This window comes from Phodopus roborovskii, unplaced genomic scaffold (assembly GCF_943737965.1).
Source record: "Phodopus roborovskii unplaced genomic scaffold, PHOROB, whole genome shotgun sequence".
In the NCBI taxonomy this organism is placed as follows: Eukaryota; Metazoa; Chordata; class Mammalia; order Rodentia; family Cricetidae; genus Phodopus; species Phodopus roborovskii.
The window spans coordinates 10,595,285-10,620,439 of NW_026126407.1; the positions used below are offsets into that span (position 1 = coordinate 10,595,285).

The 25,155-nt window shown below is 39.7% G+C and overlaps 1 protein-coding gene across 2 annotated transcripts in view; it reads left to right on the forward strand.

Moving 5' to 3' along the window:
• The first annotated feature begins 11 nt into the window (after positions 1-11).
• The window catches only part of Nup88 (nucleoporin 88), a 29,537-nt gene continuing 4,393 nt past the window's right edge, over positions 12-25,155 (forward strand). The window contains exons 1-9 of one of the 2 annotated variants that reach the window (XM_051180108.1): positions 12-347; positions 3,800-3,969; positions 6,158-6,283; positions 6,732-6,818; positions 10,096-10,272; positions 11,723-11,909; positions 13,077-13,224; positions 21,634-21,732; positions 22,952-23,042. In XM_051180108.1, the coding sequence (XP_051036065.1) occupies positions 45-347; positions 3,800-3,969; positions 6,158-6,283; positions 6,732-6,818; positions 10,096-10,272; positions 11,723-11,909; positions 13,077-13,224; positions 21,634-21,732; positions 22,952-23,042 (1,388 nt within the window). In that variant the 5' untranslated portion in view covers positions 12-44. The remainder of the gene's footprint in view (positions 348-3,799; positions 3,970-6,157; positions 6,284-6,731; positions 6,819-10,095; positions 10,273-11,722; positions 11,910-13,076; positions 13,225-21,633; positions 21,733-22,951; positions 23,043-25,155) is intronic. The other variant, XM_051180109.1, reaches the window with a different exon arrangement.

The window sequence follows — 25,155 nt, forward strand, 5'->3', positions numbered from 1 at the left end:
GCTACGCGCCGCGGCGGGCTAGAACCCAGAGCTGTTGGTTCAAGATGGCGGCTGCCGAGGGGCCTGCGGGTGATGGGGAGCTGTGGCAGAGCTGGCTTCCTAACCATGTTGTGTTCCTGCGGCTTCGCGAGGGCCTGAAAAACCAGAGTCCAGCCGAAGCGGAGAAGCCAGCGGCTTCGACGTCGCCCTCGTGCCCGCCTCTGCCGCCGCATTTGCTGACAAGAAACCTGGTCTTCGGCCTCGGAGGGGAGCTCTTCCTATGGGATGCAGAAAGCAGCGCCTTCTTGGTGGTTCGCCTTCGAGGCCCCAGCGGTGGCGGCGCGGAGCCCCCTCTCTCCCAGTATCAGGTGCGCCCGTCCGTCTTGAAAGCGACCCTTGGCCGGCATCTCACCCAACTTTGTGGTTCGCTTCCCATCTTGGTTGTTTGGCTCTGTAGCGGGTGTGGTAGCAGACTTGAAGCAGGCGTCTTTCGGGAACATACCGCCTCGCTTCGATTGGAAAAGTCCGTCTTTCCGATTTTTATTCCTCTCTAGCGGGTATATTGTCTCGGCCACTGCGGGGCACTTAGAGGAACTCGTGCTGTTTAGGCACTGGTGTTCTGAGTGTCTGGAGGGGAAAGACAGGACCGTAAAAGGACAGAGTTGGCGGAGATGGTTTTAGTTGTTTGACCAAAAGAACCCTGTTTAAAGATGTGACACGTTGTTTTGGTTTTTGAGAACTTTTAGACAGATTTAAGGGACCAAATTACCTGCCTGACATGAAAAGAGAATCCCTGTATTTTGTTTTGGCTTTGCCCCTTTAAACGCTCCCTAGAGTTGGAAAGGCTTTTTCGTTTGTTGCAGTGCAGGGAACCGACACACGCGCATACGCTACTGTCAGCACACCTTTGCCTCCACCGGTGAAACATAGGAGTTCCAACTCTGAGCTAGATCTTCAAACCTTTTTGTTTTTGATGAGCCAGTGAATGGCTTGTGAAAGTTGATATAATCAGAATGTATTCTAGACTTGCTTTAACCGAATACTGTTTTATTGAAGTGTTCATTTGTAGTAAACTGATTCTCTTTTAGAGACCCCCCCCTACACACACACACCGTATATATCAATTATAATTCTTTGAGAAATTCACATCATGCACCCAAAACTCGCTCACCTCCCAGTCCCTCCAAATCTGACCCTCACACCTGTAGCATCCTCCCAAGTCCCACCCAAAAAATTAATTCAAAACAAACAAAAACCCCCACCTTGCTCCACAATTAAACACTTTTTTTTTTTTTTTTAAAGCCATAATTGGTGGCACAGGCCTTTAATTCTGGCACTTCAGAGGCAGGAGGATCTCTTTGAGTTTGAGGCCAGCCTGGTCTACATAGTGAGATCCAGGACTATATAAAAAGACCCTGTCTCAAAAAGAAAAAAGGAGCAAGCAAAACAAAACAAAACAAAAACCAAAATATGACATTCATTCTAATGTTTGAAATCTGCTGTATGCCCTGGACCAGCCAGTTCTCGTTGAGAAGTGATTTGATTTTAACAAGGTGCAGCCAGTACTGTTGAGAAACTAGGTCAACATTTACACATCTGCCTGCTGTAAAATTCCCACTAAATATCAGAAATTCAAATATTTCAGTAATTATTTTGTTTTGATTTTGTTCCCCTTTGGTCTGGAACCACTGGTATGCCAGGCTGGTTTGGAACTCTTGCTCCAAGTTCTTATAGTGTTAAGATTACAGGTCAGAACCAGGCAGAGAGAGAGAGAGAGTGTGTGTGTGTGTGTGTGTGATGACCCTATGTTTGGAACTCTTGCTCCAAGTTCTTATAGTGTTAAGATTACAGGTCTGAACCAGGCAGTGTGTGTGTGTGTGTGTGTGTGTGTGATGACCCTATGTTAACAGACTGTGTGTACAAGTGAATGATGATCCTGTAACCATACTGACCACAAGCTCCTGATCTTAAGCGCTGCTTCTGCCTGACTAAAAGTGGATAACATACCTGGTTGCAGTACACTGTTCGTTTTCAGTTAATAGCATTTTCATGCTTTGTAACATTTAGTTCAGTAATAATTACTTTAAAACTTTTGTTGTATTTTCTCATTTGTAAACACCAAAACAGATGCTATGTTTACCTTACTTTTTTATGTCCAGCACTCGACATAAACTTAAAGTACGCAAGAGCTCTGTATTATTTGGTGACTTTTTTTGTTATTGTGGTTGTTTTGTTTTGGGTTTTTCAAGACAGGGTTTCTCTGTGCAACAGCCCTGGCTGTTCTGGAACTTGCTTGGCCTTGAACTCAGAGATCAGGCAGATCCTGATAAAAGCTAGAATTAAAGCTGTGTTCCACCAGTGCCCAGCTCCTGTAACAGGCATTTAAAAAAGACTTGCTAGTCTACATATAAAAGCAATTAGAGATCTCATTATATTCAAAAAAGCTTTGTCTTAAATAATTTTGACTTAGATGGTTCTCCATACAAAGGTAATATATTGAGAGTCTCATCATTATTTACTAAGAGTAAAAGAAAAGAAAATAGAAATCCGAAATAGTCATGAGAAAAGAAATAAGAATTATCAGTATGAAAGTATTTTTTGAGGATGTGTGATGGGATAACAAATTATTGGAACTCCCTTAAAATTATCACTCTTTGATACTGTGCACACAGCTAAATCAGTAGTTTGCTGCAAAGCTCTTGAAGCTAATCTAGGGTTTCACGTTGTAGCTTTGTGTTGTCTAGAACTCAAACAGGCACCTGTAATCTTTCTCAGAACGGGGAATAAAGGTGTATACTACCACATTTGCCCTGAAGGTATTCTTTATTCTAAAGTACAGTTTATAAAATGGTTATCTTTTATTAATACTTCTAAAGTTATTTATTCATTTAACTATCAAGAGTCTGCTTGATGCCAGGAATACAAAGAAGAAAAACAAATCTCAAGTAGTGCCTACTACATTATGTGAGGGGCCAAGTTTTTGTGGTTTGTTTTTTGGTTTTTAGAGACAGGGTTTCTCACTGCAGCCCTGACTGCCCTAGAACTAGCTGTGTAGATCAGCCTGGTCTCAAACGCACAGATATCTGCCTGTCTCTGCCTCCGAAGGGCTGGGATCAAAAGTTGTTCACCACCACCACCCAACTTGTTTTTTTGAGACAGAATTTTTCTGTGTAGCCCCAGCTTTCCTGAAACTCACTCTGTAAACCAGTTGATTTTGAACTCAGAGAGCCTCCTGACTGCCTTCCAGAGTTCGGGGATTAAAGGTGTATGCCAACACTGCCTTGCTAAAGCATTTTGTTTTGCATTGATTTGAACTTTTTGTATGTTCATATTTTCTCTGTATATGTGTATATGTACCATCCGTGTGCCTGGTACCTACAGAGGCCAGATGGTGGTTACAGAACCACTATGTGGGTGTGGGGAATTGAACCCAGGTTCTCTGAAAGACCAGCCAGTGCCTCTTACTAACCACTGAGCCATCTCTCTAGCCCTAAGACTTTAAGTGTGTGTGTGAGTACAGGTGCTCCGGGAAGCCAGAAGAGAGTGTCTGAATCCCTATACCTGTAGTTACAGACAGTGTGAGCCAAGAATGTGGGTGCTGGGAATCAAACTCTGGTCCTCTGCAAGAGGAGAAAGTATTTTTATGGCTTTAGTCATCTGTCTTGGGGAATAATTGGTTAATAAAACAAGTATCAGTACTAATCCCAAATGCTATTATTTTGTAGCTACTGATAATTAAAGCATGATTGTGTTTTCAAGCAACTCTCAAATATATTAACATTAAAATAAACTATTTTTATTAAATTGCTTTAATTTTCAGAGATTACTTTGCATAAATCCACCCCTATTTGAAATCCATCAAGTCTTGTTAAGTCCAACGCAACATCATGTAGCACTTATTGGAATGAAAGGACTTATGGCATTAGAATTACCTCAAAGATGGGGGAAGGATTCAGAATTTGAAGGTGGAAAAGCAACCGTGAATTGTAGGTAAGTTATAGTTCTGTGTAGTGTTTAATTGTGTAAGTTGCTAAGATCAGAGGCTGTTGAAATGTATTTTGGGTACTACTATTAGAACACTTGAGCTTTCATATGGTCGTGCAGACTTGCTTCCTGTGTTGCTATTGCTTTTTTTTTTTAATGTTTATTTATGAGTGTTTTGCTTTCATTTATTTAAGTGCACTGCTTGTGTGCCTCGTGCCCTGGAAGGCTAGAAGAGACTGTCAAATCCCCTGGAGTTACAGATGCTTGTAAGCTGTCATGAGAGTGCTAGGAGCCAATCCTGGGTCCTTTGCAAAAGCAGCAGTTGCTCTTAACCACTGAGCCACCTTCCTGGCCCCTTTTGTTGTTATTTTTGAAGAATACTGTATTAATAGTTATTTGTAATTACAAGAAACAATATCAGCCCCTTATATTTACAGAAATAATTGCAAGTTTGCATTTCGGTACATGAGCTTAACTATTCACAAAATGAAGTAAAACGTATGGATTAAGGGTTTGGCTATTGACTAATATAACATAAAGTTATTCCAAGACACCATTTATATGTCAGGCCATTTTGTGATCATTGCATGTTGTACTATAACAGCATAAATGTACCATGAGCTACTCATGGCCTAAAGGTCTATCAGTTGGTCAACTACCAGGTGTTCAATCATGGAAAGGAAACAAAACATATAAATTAAGGCTCATGGTTTCTTTCAAGTTTAAAAGGCTGGGGGGAAAACATGTGTGGAAGTCTTAATACCTAGTGTAACTAAGCCTGCTGAATAACTGCCCTTCCCTGCTTCCCCACCCATAGGAGTGAACTTATGACTATAGACTGAGGATGCTGGAACTACAGAAATGTGATACCCAGCTTTCAGTTTTATTTTTATACACATTTACATACACATGTAAATTAAAAAATAAAAATCCAGGGATCTATAAAGTCTACCGAAAAAAATATAAGGTAGAAACCTAGACTCTATAAGAAGAGTCTGCTTGACTTTCTTAATTTAAATTGCTGTTTCTTAATTTTCAGAATAATCATAATATCTGCCTTTATAGTTTCCCTGCATTGGTTACTTAAAAAAAACAAGCAAGAGGCAATATCAAAACACATTTATAAAGAACTATGCTGGCCCTCATCTAGTACCTGTTGGAAACAGAAGCAAACACCCATAACTAAATACTGAGTCGAACTAGAATCCAGATGCAGAGGGAGAGGACAAGACCAGGTTGCAGAAACACATAGAGACAGCTGACCTGAACAAGGAGGAGCTAACAGGCCCCCAGACTGATAGCTGGGAATCCAGCATGGGACTGACTCAGGCCCCCCTGAATATGGGTCTCAGCCAGAAGGATTGAGCAGTCTGGGGGAGCTCAGACAGTGGAGCCAGGATGTATTTCTGGTACACAAAAGGACCTTGCGGGCACATCCCCCATGGAGGGATACTCCCTTAACCTAGAGACTGACAGATTTACATGACCCCACTTGGATGGCATTGCCCTACATGTGGAATGGGGGTGGGGGGATGGGAAGGGTGGGTGGCCAGGGTGTATGTGAGGGGGCAGAGAGGGTAAGAGGGAGGTAAGAGGGGGGGACTGGGATCGACATGTAAAATAAAAAAGGGAGAAAGAAAGAAAGAGAAAGAAAGGAAGGAAGAAAGAGGAAAGAAGGAAGGAAGGAAAAAAAAACTATGTTGGTCGCTGGTGGCACAGCTTTAATCCAAGCACTCAGGAGGCAGAGATAAGGTGGATCTCTGTGAGTTTGAGACCAGCCTGGTCTACAGAGCGAGTTCCAGGACAGGCTCCAAAACTACACAGAGATACCCTGCCTCAAAAAAACAAAACAAAAAACAAAAAAAAAAAAACTATATATAAGGTGGGTGTGGTAATACACAAATGTAACCCCTGCCCTCAGGATGCTAAGCCAAGAGGATTGCTGTGAGTTCAAGGCCAGCCTGGGTTACATTGTGAGGGCTAGGCCCAAGCCAGGCCTATAGCAAGATCCTGTCTGAACTAACAAAACCAAAATGTATAAAATATATTACTATAGTGAAGAAAATATTTGCACTTTGATTCGTTGAATGCTGTCAGAATGACAAGAGAAGGAAAGGAACAGTGTTTCAGTAGGTTAGAATGTACTTCATCCAAGTTCTACAAACGTTTTTGAAAATTGTTTCTTTTATTTTAGTACCACACCGATTGCTGAGAGATTTTTCACTAGCTCTACCTCTTTGACTCTGAAGCATGCTGCGTGGTATCCAAGTGAGATGCTGGATCCCCACATAGTGCTGTTGACATCAGACAATGTGATAAGGTGAACTTTATCTTCCCTAGTTTCCCTTGTGAATGGAAAATCTTTGTTTCCTATTGCTCATTTGCTAAATAGTTGACTTAGGAGAACACAAATAAGTCACTAAATGTAATGTTTTTATTTTATTGCCTATTGTAAACCATATATATATATATATCCTCTTTGAGATAGTATATCTGTATATGGACAAGGCTGGATGGACATGTCTCCAGCCCCTTATAGAAAAATATTTAAGTGATTAGTTGGGGATGGAGATCTTTTCTAGGAAAGAAAGAAAACTTCCATGGTTTGTACAAGACAGTGTCTTACTCTGTAACCCATACTAGTTTGTAAATGTAGCCCAGAGTTCGTCGTGATCCTCTTGCCTCAGTCTCCCAAGTGATAGAATTACAGTGTGAGCTACCCTGCCTGACATCAACGAGAACTTAAGTACTACTTTCTTTTTTTCTAGAATTTACTCTCTCCGTGAGCCTCAGACACCCATTAAGGTGATTATACTTTCAGAAGCAGAAGAGGAAAGCTTAATACTCAATAAAGGGTAAGTTTTCATTTGTGTCACAAAATGTTGGATTTATTGAGAATGTAAATGCAATTTTACTAGCAACTACCAGAATTTTCAAAGGTGAGTTTTAACATACTTGTGATAATATAACAAGTCACAAATCTGTCTTTATAACTACCAACTTGATCTCTTTTTTTTTTTTAAAGAAAATTCCAAAGTATGACTGACAGAAGCAGTACATCATAAAATTGTACAGTTCTAAAAATCATAAAGTGTTGGGCTGGAGGCCTTTCAGTGCACTCTGTGTGGGTGAGACAGATTGCTGAACTCACAGCATCTGGAATAGAACAGACTCGGTCCTTCTGATTACCTTTTTTTGTTTTTGTATTGTGACAAGATCTCTTTACATGGCCCTGGCTGTCCTGGAACTCACTATTTAGACCAGGCTGGCCTCACAGAAATAGACCTGCCTGCCTCAGCCTCCCTAGTGCTGGTTTTAAAGGCATTCACCTCTGTTCCTGGCCCTTTTGATTATCTTGTGCTCCTGGCCTTTGTTTTCTTACCTACTACATGCCCTGCCTTACTCTTAATGAAACCATCCTTTGATTATTCGAAACCCAGTCCTCTGGCCTCCTGATACACATGTCAGATATAGTGTACATGCTTAGAATGAAAGCTAGTATCAATATTTGTAGAATTTCCATTTAATTATTCATGTTTAGTTCTTCTTGTCCAGTGCATTTGTTTCCATGCTAGGGCAGGACCCAACTCAGGTTAGCCCTATTCTTGAGTCAGGACAATTTCTGTCCTATGGTGTTTTTGGAACTAACCTAGTTAGGTGGTAGGGTTTTGTTTGTTTTTGACAGGCACAGTATGTGTATAAGAGGAAGTAGAGCAAGTGTAGTATTAAGAACTCCAATCTGGCATCTGTCAGCCCACCTGGTTTCAGTCCTACCACTTGCCTGGCTGTGGCATCTTTTTTCTTTTTCTCTTTCTTTCTTTCTTTTTTTTTTTTTTTTTAATATTTAATTATTTATGTATATGAGTGGCCTGTCTTTACTCACACCAGAATCAGATCCCATTACAGATGGTTGTAAACCACCCAATATGTGGTTGCTGGAAATTAAACTCAGGATCTCTGGAAGAATAGCCAATGCTCTTAACTCTGCTGAGCCATTTCTCTAGCTCCTCAGAAAGTTTTCTAATTGTACTAAGCTTCGTTTCTGTGACTACATTTTGTGAATATAAAAATGGCCGATTTCTTAAGATTATTGTACATAGTGAATGGGATCATCATTTAAAAATGCTCCCAACCTGGAATATGCTTCAGGGAAGAGTACTTACCTAATATGCACAAGGCCCTAGTTTCAACCCTAGTATTAGAAATAAAAAAGTACTTAGCATTTGTGTTGGAAGAATATTCATTCATAGCTACTTCCTATCAGCCAATCTGTCTATCGTTCATTTATTTACTTTGTTGTGTGTACATACACTCATATTGCATGCATGTGTGCATTCATGCCTCAGTGTATGGTAGGCCAGAGGCCAACTTGAAGGAGTCGGGTCTCAACTTCGTCTCAACTTCTCTCTTGAGTATCACAAGGACCAACTTAGACTGCTAGTCTTCGAGTCAAGCACCTTTACCCACTGAGTTTTGTTGCAAGCAGTTTTCCCACCAGCCTGGTCCCAGAGCCGTATCAGCCCCAAATAACACACAGAGACGCTGTATTAGATATTGGCCTATTACTAGTGTTTCTTATTGTATAGCTCTGTCTTAAATGTTAACCCATTTCTATTAATCTAGGTGTTTATACGTGGTCTTATCTTACTGGAGAGAGGATCCGGACCTCTTCCCTCAAGTCTCTACATTTTGAATCTCCTCTGTTACATCTCCCAGAATCCTCCTTGTCTCCTAGTCCCGCCTATCTTGCCTTCCTGATTTCCAACAGTGCTTTATTCATTAACCAATAAGAGAAACATATTTACAGAATGACATCTCCCATCAGGGTTTCTCTTTGATTTTTGATACAGACTCTCACATTGTATCTCTAACTGACCTAAACTATGTAGCTCAAGGTAGTAACAGAGTTGTAGGAACCTTCCTGCCTCAGCCTCCCTGAGTGCTGGGATTAGGTATAATGAAGCTTCAGTTAAGTTTAGTCAATTAGGAGTTATTTTATTTTATTAACTCCTCTGTTTCCTTATCTTGGTAATTCTCATCTTTTGATATCATATACTTTTTTCCCATGTGATAAACTAAAATATTATATTTATACCTTTTGGTGGTGATATTTAACTGTGTGAAGTTTTGGTTGTAATTTATCCAAATTCTTTAACCTTTTGTTACACAAGAATCATTTTGGATAACAAATGATACCAAATTTTAATATACATGGGCACTGTGGTTTTAGAGTCCCTTCTTGATTATACAGGTAATATTTAGGAAAAATAGAAAAAAAGCATTATGGAAAAAGTGGAACTCTTTTGTAATCTATAGCCTGTCTTCAACACAGCAGCCAAAGGAATACTTCCCTTTCAATAAGATCACTCTACTTCCCTGTTTTCCACATTGGTTTCCATGTCTTCACCCTGGACCATCTGATCCCCACAGGCTTGCTTGACTCCGTTTCCACCTTCATTGATTCTACTGTGTCCATGCTCTCTTGAGCTGGTTGTCATTCTTTAAACATCACTGCCCACATGAGATCCTTGGTGTGTACTATTGTGCTTCAACTGCTCCTTCCCCAGATAACTAGACCAGTCCCCTTACTTTCTTCAGACCTTTGCTCATATGGCAACTTTTCAACTTCCTTCTGTGCCACACGAGCTGCTTTAAAATGCACTCTTACAAACATCCTTTTTCTTTAGATCACCAAGAATAAATGACACACACCTGTAATCTCAGCACTCAGAAGGCCAAGTCAGAGGGAGTTCAAAGCCAGCTTGGGTTATAATGTGTCACCCTGTCTTAATAAAACCAAAAGTAACAACAACAAAAAAAATCACTTCCTAAATGTGGTGTTTATTTGTTCTCTCTCACTAAAGAGTAGAATCTTTAATTTGTTGGTATATTTTATGACCTAAAACAGTGCATGGCACATAATAAGTGATAAATGCTTGTGGAATAAATATATTTGTGTTCATCTGGTTTTCATGTTTTCTTCCATTTCTTTTTGTATTTCTATATATATGTTATTTGAGTGTCTGTATTTAAACTATTTCAAAATTAAAAATTTTTACTAATTTTTGGGAGAATTTGTTTAATCTTCATAATAATTTTTGTTTTCAACAAACTTTTCAAATCTCTTTGCAGAAGGGCATATACAGCATCTCTAGGAGAGACTGCAGTTGCATTTGACTTTGGGCCACTTGCAACAGTCTCAAGGAATATATTTGGACAAAAAGGCAAAGAAGAGGTAGTGGCATATCCACTGTACATCTTATATGAGAATGGGGAGACCTTCCTTACCTATGTCAGTCTGTTACACAGGTAAGTTAATGCAGTAACCAGTGTTGCTGTATATATCATCATTGCTAAACTTGAGATACACATTTCTGTGTTTCAGGTGTAGATGAGAAAAGGTACAGATTATTTGATTGTCTTCTTGTTTATTTAGAAAAGTTGTATAATTTTAAGAAAAGACTAAATTTAGCTTACAAAGTCCAGTTAACTGAAATAGCATTGTTTCTGTTTTTTGTTTGTTTAGGATTTTGCTTCTTTGTGTTTTGTTTTGTTTTTGTTTTTTAGAGACAGGATTTCTCTGTTTAACAGTCCTAGATGTCCTGGAACTTAATTTGTAGACCAGGCTGGCCTTGAACCCAAGTGCTGGGATTAAAGGCGTGTGTCACTACCACCTGGCTGCATTGTTTCTCTTAGATAAACAAGGTAGCATGGGTATGATTTAGATGTACTCTGATATCTTGCACTGAGATTGTAGAAAAAAGGCGTATGTATACATGGACTCATTTCCTAGTACTAGGAGTCAGTAAGTACTTAAAGGAAGGAGACATTATTTTGACTGCAGGAGTTAGGGGAATTTTTGTAGGGGACTGATGTCACACGGGACTTAACAGTCTCAAGCAGGATTAAATGAAGCATCAGAAAGGGTAAGATCATTTTAGTCATGAGGGCATCCCAGACTAGAGTATGCAAATAAACACAGATGCCATCTAAGGTTCAGGGAATCTTAATTTAGAGCAGTGAATTCCTAGGTAATGAACATGATGAACTCTGTTCTGGAACACAGAGTGGTTTTAAGATTTATTTTTATTTGATTTGTATGAGTGTTTTACTTACATATACATATTTGTAACGTAAGTATGCAGTGGCCAAAAGTGGGCATCACACTCCCTACAACTGGAGCTAGATATTCATAAGCCACTATATGAGTACTGGGAATCTAACCCAGGTCCTCTGCAAGAGTAGCCAGTGCTCTTAACCACTGAACCATCAATCCAGCCCTTTGTCTCTTTCATTTTTTTCTGGTGGTGGTAGTGATTTCTGGGGATGGAACCTCTGATCTTATCACCACCAGCAGATGCCAGTCATGTCCCTGAACCTCATGGTGTGACAGTCTACAGGGTCTTCAGAGGCTCAGTAGCATTCTCCTAGAATCCTAACTCAGGGAACTATGACAAGAGGATAAAGAATTAAAGGCAACCTAGATTACATAGGACTTTGGAAGGAAGAAAGAAACTTAAAAAAAAAAAAAAAAAAAAAAAAAACCAAAGATCTGGAATCTCTTCAGGCATTGCTGTCTTCCTTTCAAAGGGAAAATTATCTCAGATCAAGAATCACTGTTGTTGGGATATGAGTGGGAAAACGAAAAATAAAGACCTCTATTTGAAGTTACAGTAGCTGAAGGAAGACAAAAATCAAAGAGTAGGGATGGTTGTCTTTTGTCAGCATTTTTCTAATGAGGTTTTCATTCTTCCTTTAGCCCTGGGAATATTGGGAAGCTGTTGGGACCATTGCCTATGCACCCTGCAGCTGAAGATAACTATGGTTACGATGCCTGTGCTGTACTCTGTTTGCCCTGTGTTCCCAATATCTTAGTAATTGCTACTGAGTCAGGAATGCTGTATCACTGTGTTGTACTAGAGGGTGAAGAAGAAGATGATCAAACAGTAAGTGCCAGGCTAATGTTGCTATATTTTATATCTTTAGTAATAGATATATTTTATGGGCCATTTTGAATGCTTAATATGAAGAATTTTAGCATACACATGGCACTTCTGCTCTTTTGAAAACTATATATATTTTACATAAGAATAATTGAAGCATAATTAAGAGGCCAAGTGGAAAGAAGTTAGAAGATTGCCCAACTTAACGGTCCACAAAATTGTATTTGTTTCTGATCTCTGTTTTGAGGGTTTCACAACCTGAGCCAGTAAGTTGAATCCTCTGTTTGGAGGGCTGGAGAGAAAGCTTAGTGGTTATGCTCACTGGCTGCTCTTCAAGAAGATACAGGTTCAATTCCTAACACCCACATGGTGCCTGACAACTATTTGTAACTCCAGTCCCAGGGGATCCAGCACCCTCTTCTGGCCTCTGTGGGCACCAGGTATTCAGTGGTACACAGACATACTTGTAAGTAAAACACTCATAAACATAATGAGATAAAAGCTTGGACCGTGCTTGTTTTTAAGTTTATTTATTTTTTTAAAGACATATTCAGAAAAGGGCATCTCTCTACTGGAACTGAAGTTACAGATGATGGTTAGTTGTCATGCGGTGCTAAGAACAGAACTTGAGTCATCTACAAGAACAGCCAGTGCACTTAACCTCTGAGCCATTTCTCTAACTCTGTTCTTTTATTTTTGAAATAGTGTTTTATTATGGGGCTGAGTCTGACCTTGAACTTAACTATATAGGCCAAGGTGGTCTCTATCTTGAAATCCTTCTGCTTTAATTTTTCCAGCTAGGATTACAGGTGTGTGCCCAATTTCCTATGCATCTATTAACACCACTGTTAATGGTGATTCTGGCCTCCTGAGTTCTGGGATTATAGGTGTGCCCCAGACTCAGCTTGACCTCTATATTCTAGTCATTTGTAAGAAAGGTAAAGGCCTTTGTATCACTGGGCTAGCTTTTCCTCGGGCTTCTGTTTTTATTGCTGTTTAAGGATAACAAGCAATAGATGTTTAAGAATTGGGATGGGGTATAAAATTAAACATCTGAAAGGGCTAAGTGACCTAGGTTTTTGCTTCTGTATTTGTGTACACTTTCAAAATTCATATGAGAAGTTGAAATTTCCGTTTTTCCCCTCCCCCTTCTCTTTGTGTTTTTAACAGTCAGAAAAGTCCTGGGATCCCAGGGTTGACCTCATTCCTTCTCTGTATGTGTTTGAGTGTGTTGAATTAGAGCTTGCCTTGAAACTGGCATCTGGAGAGGATGATCCCTTTGCTTCTGATTTTTCCTGTCCAATTAAGCTACATAAAGGTAAGTTATCACTAAGTGCTGTTCTTTTTATCCCATTGTAGTTATACTAACTTAGCAATGGCTGCCATGTAGTTTATTTATATGATCTCAGTTTTTGGAAAGTTATCACTGTGGATTGTAAGGATCTCCCATCAGTGGATTCTTTTGAACTTCTAGTTATTACACAGCACATTCTTTCTGAGGCAGACTCAAGTTTTAACATACTCATCTGGCTCCACTCGGATATTTATTTTCCTTATTGTTGTGTGTATTGTGTTTGTGTGTATATGTCAAGTTTGGGTATCAGAGAATAGCTTTCTGGATGAATTTTTCCATTTTACATGGATTTTAGGGATCAGGCTTGTGTGGTGGTCACTTTACCCATTGAAACCACACCACTGGTGTCTCCCAGATGTTTAATGATGACTTTTTCCCAATCCTAACAAAAGTTGATTTCATAACCTGGCATGATGGTGCATACCTATAATCTCAACACTTAGACCATCTCAGATTATATATTGAGTTCAAAGCAGTGTTCTTTATATAATAAGCCTGCAAAGAAAATTCACTAAGTATGTCTCATTACTGTTTTGAGCAATATAAACATTAAATATAAAAACTTGATAGATGAACACACAGTGAGGTAAAGTAATAGAAGGTATTTGGTTTACTTATTATGATACACAAGTCTTAGTTATACTTACTGTTGTATTGCTGTGAAAAGATACAGTGACCCAAGCAACTCTTATAAAAGGAAACATTTAATTGTGAGCTTGCTTACAGATCTAGAGGGTTAATCTATTATCATTATGGCAGAAAACAAGCAGGCATGGTATATATAAAGAGGATTAGAGTGATTTATAGGCTGTGGTCCAACTAGTCCAACAATGGCTATGTCCCAGTGGAAACTCCAAAACCCAGGAGTTGTTCAGTCCATGAGGCCAGATAGTTTCAGCTAATCTTCAGCGTATGGCCCAGAGAAGTAGGCTCTAATGTAAGTGAAGCAAGAGTGATGGCAGTCATAGAAAGGAGTAAACCCCTTGTCTCTTCTTGCCCTTTATATAGGCAGCCACAGAAGGTGTGGCCCAGATTTAAGATGGGTTAATAATCCCATCAAGAAAAATCCCTCATAAGTGTGGAGACAGAAATTTCTGTCCTAGCTGGTCAGCCACAAATAAACACAGAGAGGCTTATATTAATTATAAACTGGCCTATTGCTCAGGCTTAATACTATCTAGCTCCTACAACTTAAATTAACTCATACTTTTTCTCTATGTTTAGCCATGTAATCTGGTACCTTTCCTCAGTAAGACATTCTCATCTTTCCTCTTCTATGCCAAGCTAGCAACTCTCTCTCTCTCTTCCTCTCTCCCTCTCTCTCTCTCTCTCTCTCTCTCTCTTCCTCTCTCCCTCTCTCTCTCTCTCTCTCTCTCTCTCTCTCTCCCCCCCCCTCTCTCTCTCTGCCTTTTCTCTTCCCCCCAGAACGTTCCTAGTCTTGTTACTCCCTCTCCATCCCCCCTATACTTCCTGCCTGGCTACTGGCCAACCAGCATGAGTAGACAATCAAGAGAATAGCCATCACAGCATGTCTTTGAAAATCTTTTTTTTTTTTTTTAACATGTCGATCCCAGTTCCCTCTCCCTCCCTCCCTCTTACCTTCTCTCCCCTCTCACATGCACCCTGACCACCATCCCCTCCCATCCCCCCACCCCCATTCCACATGTAGGGCAATGCCATCCAAGTGGGGTCATATAAATCTGTCAAGTCATTTGAAGTAGGGACTAGGACTTCTCTCCTGTCTCTAGGTTAAGGGAGTATCCCTCCATGGGGGATGTGCCCACAAGGTCCTTTTGTGTACCAGAAATACATCCTGGTTCCACTGTCTGAGGTCCCCCAGACTGCTCAGTCCTTCTGGCTGAGACCCATATTCAGGGGGGCCTGAGTCAGTCCCATGCTGGATTTCCAGCTATTAGTCTGGGGGGGGGCATTAGCTCCTCCTTGTTCAGGTCAGCTGTCTATGTGTTTCTGCAACCTGGTCTTGTCCTCTCCCTCTGCATCTGGATTCTAGTTCGACTCAGTGTTTAGGTATGGGTGTTTGCTTCTGTTTCCAATAGGTACTAGATGAGGGCTCCATGATGGTGGATAAGTTAGTTGTTGATCTCACTATGGGAAGGGCATTTATGGTAGCCTTTCCATGGTTGCTTAAATTGTTAGTTGGTGGCAGTCTTGTAGGTCTCTAGACCTTTCTTTAGGTTCAGTTTTCTCTTCAAACCAATAATGGCTCCCTCTTTTTTTTCTCTCTCTCTCTCTTCCTCTCTTTCTCTCACTCCTTCTATTCCTACCCTGATTCAATCTTCCTAGTCGCACCTGCTTTCCTCTCCTCCCCTTCTCTTTCTCCTACTTCTCTCTCCATTCACTCCCCCCCCCACTTCCCATGTGCTCTGGGGGACTTGTCCCTTCCCCCTTCTGTGAGGGACTTTATATGAACCTCTTAGAATACACCTTGTATCCTAGTTTTTTTCTGGTGGTGTGAATTATAGGCTGGTGATCCTTTGCTCTAGGTCTAAAATCATTATGAGTGAGTACATACCATGTTCCTCTTTTTGTGACTGGGTTACCTCATGCAGGATGGTTTCTTCAAGTGCCATCCACTTGCCTGCGAATTTCGAGATTCCATTATTTTTTTCTGTGGAGTAGTATTCCATTGTGTAGATGTGCCACATCTTCTTTATCCTTTCTTCAGTTGAGGGGCATCTAGGTTGCTTCCAGGTTCTTGCTATTACAAATAATGCTGCTATGAACATAGTTGAGCACATGTCTTTGTTGCATGGATGTGGATCATTTGGATATATGCCTAAGAGTGGGATTGCAGGGTCCTGTGGTAAACTAATTCCCATTTTCCTGAGGAACTTCCATACTGATTTCCAAAATGGCTGTACAAGTTTGCACTCCCACCAGCAGTGGAGGAGTGTTCCCCTTTCTCCACATCCTCTCTAGCATAAGTTGCCATTGGTGTTTCTTATTTTAGCCATTCTGGCAGGAGTAAGATGGTATCTCAAAGTTGTTTTGATTTGCATTTTCCTGATAGCTAAGGATGTTGAGCACTTTCTTAAGTGTCTTTCCGCCTTTTTGATTTCCTCTATTGAGAATTCTTTCCTCAGTTCTGTACCCCATTTTTTAATAGGGTTATTTGGTGTTTTGTTGACTAGTTTCTTGAGTTCTTTGTATATTTTGGAGATCATCCCTTTGTCGGCTATAGGATTGGTGAAATTCTTTTCCCAGTCTGTGGACTGCCGTTTTGGTCTTGTCCACTGTGTCCTTTGCCTTACAGAAGCTTCTAAGTTTGAAGAGGTCCCATTTATTAATTGTTGCTCTCAGTGTCTGTGCTCCTGGAGTTATGTTCAGGAAGCAGTCTCCTATACCAATTTGTTTAAGGGTACCTCCTACTTTCTCTTCTAAGAGATTCTGTATGGCTGGATTGATGTTGAGGTCTTTGATTCATTTGAACTTGAGTTTTGTGCATGGTGACAGACATGGGTCTATCTACAATCTTCTACATACCATCATCCAATTGTGCCAGCACCATTTGTTGAAGATGCTTTCCTCCCCCCATTATATTCTTTTAGCTGTTTTGTTGAAAATCAGGTGTTCATAGGTGTGTGGATTTATATCAGGATTTTCAATTTGATTCCATTGGTCTACCTGTCTATTTTTGTGCCAATACCAGGCTGTTATTAGAACTATAGCTCTGTCTGTAGTAGAGTCAGGGATGGTGATGCCTCCTGAAGTTCTTTTATTGTACAGGGTTGTGTTGGCTATCCTGGGTCTTTTGTTTTTCCATATAAAGTTGATTCTTATCCTTTCAAGGTCAGTGAAGAATTGTGGTGGGATTTTAATGGGGATTGCATTGAATCTGTAGATTGCTTTTGGCAAGATTGCCATTTTTACTGTATTTATTTACTATTTTATTTATTGCCATATTTACTATATTTACCCAAGAACATGGGAGATCTTTCCATTTTCTGGTATCTTCTTTATTTCTTTAGAGCCACAAAATTCTTATTATATAGGTCAGAGAAATCATCCACCATGACCAGTGGTCTTCATCCCTGGATTGCAGGGATGGCTTAACATACAAAAATCTATCAATATGATCCACCATATAAACAAACTGAAAAAGAAAAACCATATGATTATCTCTCTGAAAAAGCCTTTGACAAAATTCAACACCCTTTCATGATAAAGGTCTTGGAGAGATCAGGGTTAACAGGAACATACCTAAACATAATAAAAGCAATATACAGCAAACCAACAGCCAACATCAAACTGAATGGAGAGAAGTTTAAGGCGATTCCTCTCTCTCCATATCTCTTCAATATTGTACTTGAAGTTCTAGCTAAAGCAATAAGACAACAAAAGGAGATCAAGGGGATCCAAATTGGAAAGGAAGAAGTCAAACTGTCTCTATTTGCAGATGATATGATAGTTTACTTAAGCGACCCAATAAACTCTACCAGGGAACTCCTACAGCTGATAAACACCTTCAGCAAACCAGCAGGATACAAGATAAACTCAAAATCAGTAGCCCTACTTTATTCAGACGACAAAGAGGCTGAAAAAGAAATCAGAGAAACATCACCCTTTACAATAGCCACAAACAACATAAAGTATCTTGCGGTAATGCTTACCAAATAAGTCTTTGGAAATCTTAATTGCAGGCTTTTTTTTTTTTTTTTTTTTTTTTTTTTTCTTGCTTCTTCTAATGAAAATAACATTTTCCTTGTTAAATACATTTCTGACTTGTTCTTATTGTGCTTAAAGCATAATACAACCACAGAACTAACACTTAAGATTTTTATGAAAAAAAGTAATATGGCTTAAATATTGGCCTTTTTCAAAAATAACTTTTCTGTTATATATCAATATTAAAGTTATTTTTCCTCTAGACTTTAATATCCCAAACAAATTGAAAAAAAATATTTTTATATAATGGTAGGTCAGGTGAGCTGGTTTGAGTCTTTTTTTTTAAGATTTATTTATTATGTATGTTATGTATGTATGCAGTGTTTTGCCACCATGTGGGTACTGGTAGTTGAGCCCAGGTCCTCTGGAAGAGCAGGCAGTGCTCTTAACCTGGTTTGAGTCTTAAGTCTTTAATTCATACAAATAAAAATTTCAATATTTTATTGTTCAGACAGAGGGATTATTTGATAGATAAGGTTTGGCTTGGCTTACACAGATCTTATGTAACCCAGGCTGGCCTAGAGTTCACTGTGTAGCCCAGGTTAGAGTGCAACTCATATTCCTGCCTGCCTGCATCTTCGGAATGCTAGGGTTCTTCATGAGCTGTCACACTCAGCCTTTTGTTCTATTATTTAAACAGGGTTATTGTGCAGTTCAGTTGGCTTCAAACTTGGGATCCTCCTACCTCAACCTCCTAAGTGCTGGGATTACTAGGGCCAACACCTTTGAAAATTTTTATAGTAGAATACTGTTTTTAAAAGTTATCAGAGCTCTAGTATATAAACTAGATAAAATATTACATCAACTTTACATTAACTATGAAATCAAAATTTAAAATGTAAAAAACTATTAATAGAAAACTTTTAAGTGATTATGAATAATTGTTGCTATTTATCAACTTCATTATATATATTATTTCTGTCTTTTGTTTTAATGGTCTCCTGGAACTGGAGTTAAAAGGAATTGTGAGCCACACAGTGTGGATGCTGTGAACCTCTGAGAGAGCAGTACTTACTCTCAGCTGATAACCCATTTTTCTAGTCCAGTTTAATCTCTTAGAAAACCTTTTCATAAAATCAGATTTCTCTATTCTTTTTTATACACATGGGTTTTTCTGCCTTCATGTATGTTTGTGTGCCACATGTGTGGAGACCAAAAGAGGATGTCAGATCCCTTAGAACTGGAGTTCCATAAGGTAGTGGGCCACCATGTGGTTGCTGAGGTTGAATGGGGTGGAGGAGTAGCTGGGCTCTTGACCTCTGAGCCACTTCTCTAGCCCCTCTTTTAGAAAACCTTAACTGTGTGGTAATGTGGCTCTCAGTAAATAACTTGGGTAACATATATGAGGCCCTGGGTTTAGTCCTTAGCACCACATAAACCAGGGTTGTATCATGTACCTATAATCCTAGCACTCTGGAAATAGAGACAGGAGGATCAGAAGTTAAAAGCCATTCTCAGCTACCTAACACATTTGAGGCCAATCTAGGCTACATGAGACCCTGTCTAGAAAAGGGAGGACCAACACGGTGACTGAGAAGATAAGGGTATTTGTCACCAAGCCTGACAACCTGAGTTGGATCCATAGTACCCATATAATGTAAGGAGAGAAGTGACTTCTGAAAGGTATCCTCAAACTTCCACATGCATACCCTGGTATGAACATCCTACATACACACATACATATACTTGCATGCTCACACTATAATTTAAAAGATCTTAACTATAGGGATAAATATTAATAAGTAGAAGTAGAAATTCAAGAGAATTGAACATGGAGGGGCATATGTACTTGTATAATCACAGCCACTGGGCAGGCTAAAATAAGATAGTTTCTAGGCTTCAAAGTAAGTTATATCTCATTTTGCAACTGCTTATTGTTTCATGGTTAGTGTGCCGATGTCTTTGTAATATTTATGCTATAGTAGTTCATGTACTTCAGTTATGTTCTTGGTAGATGTATGCAAGCATAGATTTTCAACAGCTGCCATGTTTTTCTTTTTTCTTTTTTAAAATTTATTTTTATTTGCCTGCATGTGTGTCTGTGTGACAGTGTCAGATCTTGGAGTTACAGACAGTTGTGAGCCACCATGTGGGTGCTGTTAATTGAACTCAGGTCCTCTGGAAGAACAATCTCAACTACTGAGTCATCTCTCCAGCCCATTATTTTAATTGTTTTTCTTAATTTTAGAAATATTGCTATGATGGGGAAGTATATGGGATGGGGACACAGATGTCACAATACATGTATGGAGGTGGACTTTGTAGGGTTGGTTCTTTCCTTTTACCTTTGTTTGGGTTCTAGGGATTAAACTTTTCCAGTTACTTGCTGAGTCACATTGCCAGCCCAAGAGCTACCTTTAAAAAAAAAAAAAAAAAGGAAAAATTCTTTAGTAATAGCATGTGCTAGTTCACAAATGGCAACTGGCCCTGAACAGAAAATTCCCTTCAGCTTTCATAGATTCACACCGTATTACACTTTAAATAGTAAAACATATTTTGCAGAGACAGAAATTCCAAGGTCTGATTGTTTGGAAAAATAAGGAAATCTACAATATGAAGTACTGTCAAAAGTTCTCACCACATAGACCAGGCCTGCTTTTCCCAGGCAGCTGTTAACCAGTGTCATCTTCTGTAAATGGCTTGGTAGAGGCAGTATTCCCTTAGCTGAGTTTTAGCTGATATAGTGTCTTCTAAGTAAGGTGACTGACAAGTCCTTTATAAGATCAGTCCACTGCCTCCATTTCCTTCGCCAGTGTTGGCATAACAGGTTTGCACACACAAAGCCCACGAGTGTCTTCTGTACTGCTTCCACCTAGACAGGTCTTCATTGTATTTCTACCTTTTTACAAAGCCATCGGCATCTCTCTCTGTTTGTGACAGTGTTTACAAGGGATTTGCAGGCTGTCGTATGAGACGCGGCTCCTCCTCTTCTTGTTTTGCTTCTTTGGTGTCTTCTTTAGTTTCTGTCCTCCCTCCCCCCACCTTTGCTCTTCCTTTGCCCTGTCTTTATGTTTCTGTTGACTGTTCTGGGTGTTGGTCCAAGTTTTTGATTTTGAGAAGTTGTCATCAAAGCACAGGCTTTGGTTCATGTTTGCTTCTCTTTTTAGAGGGTCTAATTCTTAGAGATTAAAACTCAGAATTTTATCCAAGAAAGTTCATTTCTAGAGGTCAGAGGGCCAGTGAGATAATGGCTGTTTTTCTGCTGAGTCCTGAGCTATAGAATCTTAAGACAGTATGTGTAGAGTTCCATTCTACCCACCCTTACTTTGAACAACTCCAAATAAATGTGAAAAGGATGAATGGTTTACCTGATGGGAAGTACTTTTGGGGCCAGGAATGGTGGTGCACAACTTTAATCCTCGCACAGGCAGAGGAAGGTAGATCTCTGTGAGTTTGAGGCTAGCCTGGTCTACACATTGAGTCAGGCCTGCCAGAGCTTCATAATGAGGTATTATCTCAAAAGAAGAATGAAAAGAAAATAATATTTAAATTGTATCTGTTGTTGTTAATACTTGTCAATTTGCAAATGGAATTCAGATTAAAAAATTTCAAGTCCCTGACAACAGGGCACAACTGTGAAAATCCTATACACAGCTGGTTCCATCACCATCTGTTTATAGGCTTTTGGGGTAAATTCTTCCAGTTTCCCAGTGGTTACCTTTGTGCTTTTGGTGATCCCACTTGCAGATCCCAAGTGTCCTTCAAGATACCACTGTACCCATGAAGCTGGTGTACACAGTGTTGGGCTAACTTGGATACATAAACTTCACAAGTTTCTTGGATCAGGTAAGCTTACTAATATTGTGTATTTCCCAGTAGTTCAGAGATTCTGACAAAAGGTAATTGGAGAAGAAAAAATAAAATAAAAGAATGGAAGGATCATCATCAGAACTGATAAACCTTTAGATAGACAGACCAAATACTAGAACAGAGAAATTAAGCTTACTAAAGTCACAAAACAAAGGTAAATACTGTTAGGCTTATAAGGGAAAACTGGACAAGACAGTAGGCGGCATAGATGAAATGGCAGACTTCAGAAGTGACTGGAGTAGAAAAGTTGGGAGGAGAGACTACTTGCCCAAGACCATTTAAAACATTGATTCTTCATTACTCCCCCCAAAAAAGCACTTATTACTTCAACCTGGGATACCAAAACCAAATAAAATATTCAAACTAGAGGCAAATATGCCTGACAAATATAGACTCAAAAAGATTGAATGGTATTTATTCCAGAAATGGGGGCTTTCTTTAGCATCCAACACTGTTAATGTGTTAACATAGAATACAAGGAAAGAGCCATATATTTGTTCTTCTCAGATGTTTATCTTTTCATGTTAAAAAAAAACATTCAGAAGGGCTGGGATACAGCTCAGTGGTGGATCATTTGCCTAGCATGTAGACGACCTTGATTCTGATCCTCAGTACTACTTAAAACAAAAAAGTCAACAAAGTAGTCTTAGAAAGGAATTTTCTCAAAACAATAAAGAACATTTATGAAAACCCGACAGCTAATACCATACTTAATGACAAAGTGAATGTTTTTTAAATATACTTTTATTCCTTTAGAATTTCACACATGCATAGTATATCTTAATCATATTAACACTGCTCGTGCATGCGCACGTGCACACACACACACACACACACACACACTTTACCCTAACTTCTCTCAGACCCATTCCTCAACCCCTCTTCCAAGTTCATGTCTTTTTTTTTTTTTTTTTTTTTTTTAATAACCTAAGAAGTCCAAATGATGTTGCCAACTTTCTTATTAGTGTGGGACTGTCTATTAGGATAAGCACACCACACCCTATGAAAACTGCCTCAATCTCTTCCAGCAGCCATCAGCTCTCAGGAACTCCTCAGCTGGGTTCTGGTGAGAAAGGCACCCCTGTGAGAAGCAGTGACTTGAAACAAGAACTTAATTACATTTAAAAAGTGACAGCGATTTAATTTGGAGTTTTATCTAAGCACCAGTTAATTTCTATAATACATTCTTTTGTAGATGAAGAAGATAAGGATAGTTTACAGGAACTTGCTGCAGAGCAGAAATGCTTTGTAGAGCACATTCTTTGTACAAAGCCATTGCCATGCAGGTGAGGACCTTCTTTCTGTGTGTACCCAGAAAATTATTGTTTTGGTAATTCTGGCTTCACTTGTAAGACTATCATCATTATCAGGTATTTATCTGAAGCTTTCTCATGCTTCAGTCATCCTGTTTCCTGTGCCCCCAACTGCATCTTCTCTTAGCTAATGTTTATTTTCTCATCTTAATTGTTCAAAGATGATTCCCTCAACTCCCCAGTCTAACACAGGGCTCTTTTGTTGTCTTCGAGGCACACTTTGCTGTTTCTGTCTGCACATGCACACTATGATTGCAGTCTTTATCACTTTATTAGGATTCTGTTAGCTTTATGCATGCTAACTTGGCATAAGAGTACTTAGTTGATGTTCAGTAAATAGTTGATGAATAAAGAGAGGTACATAGAATGGATTCCAGGTTTCTTCTGTGGGTAAATGAATAGATGTGGTACCCTTTGGAAAACCCACCATGTAGGAAAGAGCATCACTCTAGAGAGTGATGTCCCTCTAGAACATCTTAAGTAGAAGAGCTGAGTAGGCAATTGTATGTATGGGTATGAAGTTTGGAATAGTCTGGAGTAGTGAAGAAAGTGTCATCATTGGAACTGTTATTCTAAAACATCCCCCAGGAGGTGTGGAGTCAGAAAAGGAGACTAGAGAGAAGCAAGCAACACAAGATAGTTAGCAGTGAGTGGAGCAGCAGAGTCCAAGAAGGAAACTTGAGAAAGGGGTTCAGAGAATGAACCCAGAGTGGAGGTGTGATGAATACCAAGAAGAAGCTATTTGTAAGACAGGCAGTAGAGATTCAGCAATGTAGTGGAGGGATTGAGGAATGACAGCAAACTATCGCAAGTTGAAAAGTGAGCAGGGAACCATGTATTATGGTCTTTCTTGGCTAGAGAGATGGCTCTGCAGCTAAGAGCACTGGCTGCTATTGCAGAAGACCCAGGTTAAATTCCCAGCACCCACAAGCTTCAAGGTGCTATACATTGAACCTGGGGCCTTGCACATGCTAGGAAAGCATTCGAATGCTGAGCTATAGTCTCAATTTTGCCTTTTAATTATTGGCCCAGTACTGGTAACATGGTCTAAATGCATCTTTGTATATGGATATATGACAACTGAGATGTATTGACTTTGATTAATTTTAGTGTGTGTGTGTGTTTTAATGTACATACAAGATTTATTTTAAAAAGAAAAATGGATGGGGAGGGGGGGTCTGTGGTAACAGCACTTACTGAACAACTCTCTTAAGGAGATATAAAAAGCTAGGTATGGCCATGTACTCCTGTATACCCAGTTACATTGTAGGAGCAGAACCAGAAGGACACAGCCTAGCTCAGTGAAACCCTGGCTCAAGGGACTAGAATGAAGGTATACCTACACACAGTTGTGTGAACAGGCACTTGTGTATACACTACACACTCATACAAGATACAAGATTGCTGTTACCAATAAAGAACAGGTGAGGGGGACCCAGATTGGGGCACAGTTAAAGCTTCCCGCAAAGCCACAATGAGGAATGTTTTGAATGAACAAAGGGAAACAAAACATGAGCTTGTCTACAAACTGAGAGGAGATGCATAATAGGACACTTTGAAACTGTTCAGTTGATAGCACAGTTCACATGTGACAGGAGGTAGCACTGACAATAAGGCATAGAAATGTGGTTAGACACAGGTAGAATGGACATGCAGACCAATTAGTAAAGCTTATTGGTGGGGACAGGAGTTCCCATTCTAGCCATGGATTTCCCCCCCACCCCTGGTGAAAAGAAATAGGAAGAATACAAAGCTGTGCACACTAAATGAGATGAGGAGGTCCTTGGTAGGTGTGGGGTCACTAGCTGTGTAATGTGAAATCCCAAAGTCCTGTTCATTTAGGTTTCTGAGTAATTTGTAGGCACTAGATGCACTAGGTTAATCAAGGTAGGTGGGCCTTGGCAGGAAGAAAGACAGAGGCTTTGTATCCCTGGGTAATTGGTAAATAGCTAATAGATTTAAACCAAGTGGGAACTTGGTTTAAAGTGATGAGGGTATGTTCCCAAATCACTGTGGTTTTGGTGGCTACAGGCCCTAGAAGGTCATGAACTCTAAAACATGTAGTTACTGTTGGTTCTGATACATT